We start from the raw sequence: 1,504 nt of genomic DNA on the forward strand, positions 1-1,504 counted from the left end.
AAAAAAAAAAAAAAAAAGAATTTTCACCTATAGTATACCAACTGCTTCCAGCATTTTCATGCTGGATGACTCATACCAGGCACAAATTCTCACAGCCACCAGATGGCAAAGTTTAACCACCAAAACCTCAGTAGGGGGCATACTCATTCTCAAAGCATTACAGCATTCATGACAAAGCAAAAATAACACTTCAACATAGTAATTTGGCAGCAGAAGGGAAAATGGCCTGAGGTTGTGGCTGAGTATGGGATTGTGGAAGAAAAAAGGTCTGTTAAAGACTCCTATTAAGCCCTCTTTCTCCTTCCCAATAGCAACAACAATCTGTCTCATCAATAAAAAAAGAAAAAGGGCTCGGCGCCTGTGGCTCAATTGGCTAAGGCGCCAGCCACATACACCCAAGGTGGTGGGTTCGAATCCAGCTCGGGCCCGCCAAACAACAATGACGGCTGCAACCAAAAAATAGCCAGGCGTTGTGGTGGGCGCCTGTGGTCCCAGCTACTTGGGAGGCAGAAGACTCTCTTGAGCCCAGGAGTTGGAGGTTGCTGTGAGCTGAGATGCCACGGCACTCTACCCAGGGGGACAGCTTGAGGCTCCTGTCTCAAAAAAAAGAAAAAAGGGCACTCTCACATAAATAAGTGGAAAGATCTTTAAATGTCTTAGTTCTAAATATAGTAACTATTACACCTGAAAACTATTAATAAGAAAGTCTATGATCAATAAAACACATTGCTAAATCCTTTATACTGAAGTTTCATTTCTGCTGATAAATCATCTTCCCCTCATTACCAGCAGCTCTGTATTAAATCCTAAATAGCAACCACCTCTGGTTACCTGGCAACAGCCTCAGCAACAGCAGTAGATCCATTTTTTCTTTCACCAGTTGCAGGCTCTGAATAAAAGCAAATCAAGAAAAGAAAAAAGAAACAGAATTCAGTTAGTGTCACACTTAAAAACCTTTACCCTGCTCTACTAGTTTCTACAATATAGAAAGAAGACTAATAATATTTCTTGTATTTTTTGTTGTTGTTGCCCATACATTTCAGTCTACTGTCTGAGGTATGGTAGCCTCATTCATCATACCTCACTACAACTTCCAACTCCTGGGCTCCTGCTATCCTCCTGCCTCAGACTCCCCAGTATCTGAGACTAAAGGCATATGGCCACCATGCCCAGCTAATTTTTGTTTGTTTGTTTGTTTGTTTGTTTTTAATAGGGATAGGGTCTCACTGTTTTGTTCAGGCTAATCTTTCCTCTTGCCTCAAGCAATCCTCCAACTTTGGGTTCACAAAATGCTAGGATTACAAATGTGAGCCACCATCCTCAGCTTCTTGCAATTTAATAGTACAAGATTTTCTCACTTCCACCAATTAATTTTCTGTCAAACCTCCTATAAGAGACAATTTTATAGGCCAAAAATAATATTTTAAAATGAAAATCAGACTTCTGAATCCTAATTCCTCTCTTGTGATAAGAAAATACAAAATAAAGATTAGTATTATAAAAA

General features: G+C 39.9%; 1 protein-coding gene across 2 annotated transcripts in view; it reads right to left on the reverse strand.

The window, feature by feature from the left end:
• Positions 1-1,504, reverse strand: part of TP53BP1 (tumor protein p53 binding protein 1) — a 95,180-nt gene that overhangs the window by 35,593 nt on the left and 58,083 nt on the right. For both annotated transcript variants that reach the window (XM_023514242.1, XM_003791768.2), the window contains exon 15: positions 832-889. In XM_023514242.1, the coding sequence (XP_023370010.1) occupies positions 832-889 (58 nt within the window). The remainder of the gene's footprint in view (positions 1-831; positions 890-1,504) is intronic.

This window comes from Otolemur garnettii, unplaced genomic scaffold, assembly GCF_000181295.1.
Source record: "Otolemur garnettii isolate 467f Iridium unplaced genomic scaffold, OtoGar3 scaffold00050, whole genome shotgun sequence".
NCBI classification, from domain to species: Eukaryota; Metazoa; Chordata; class Mammalia; order Primates; family Galagidae; genus Otolemur; species Otolemur garnettii.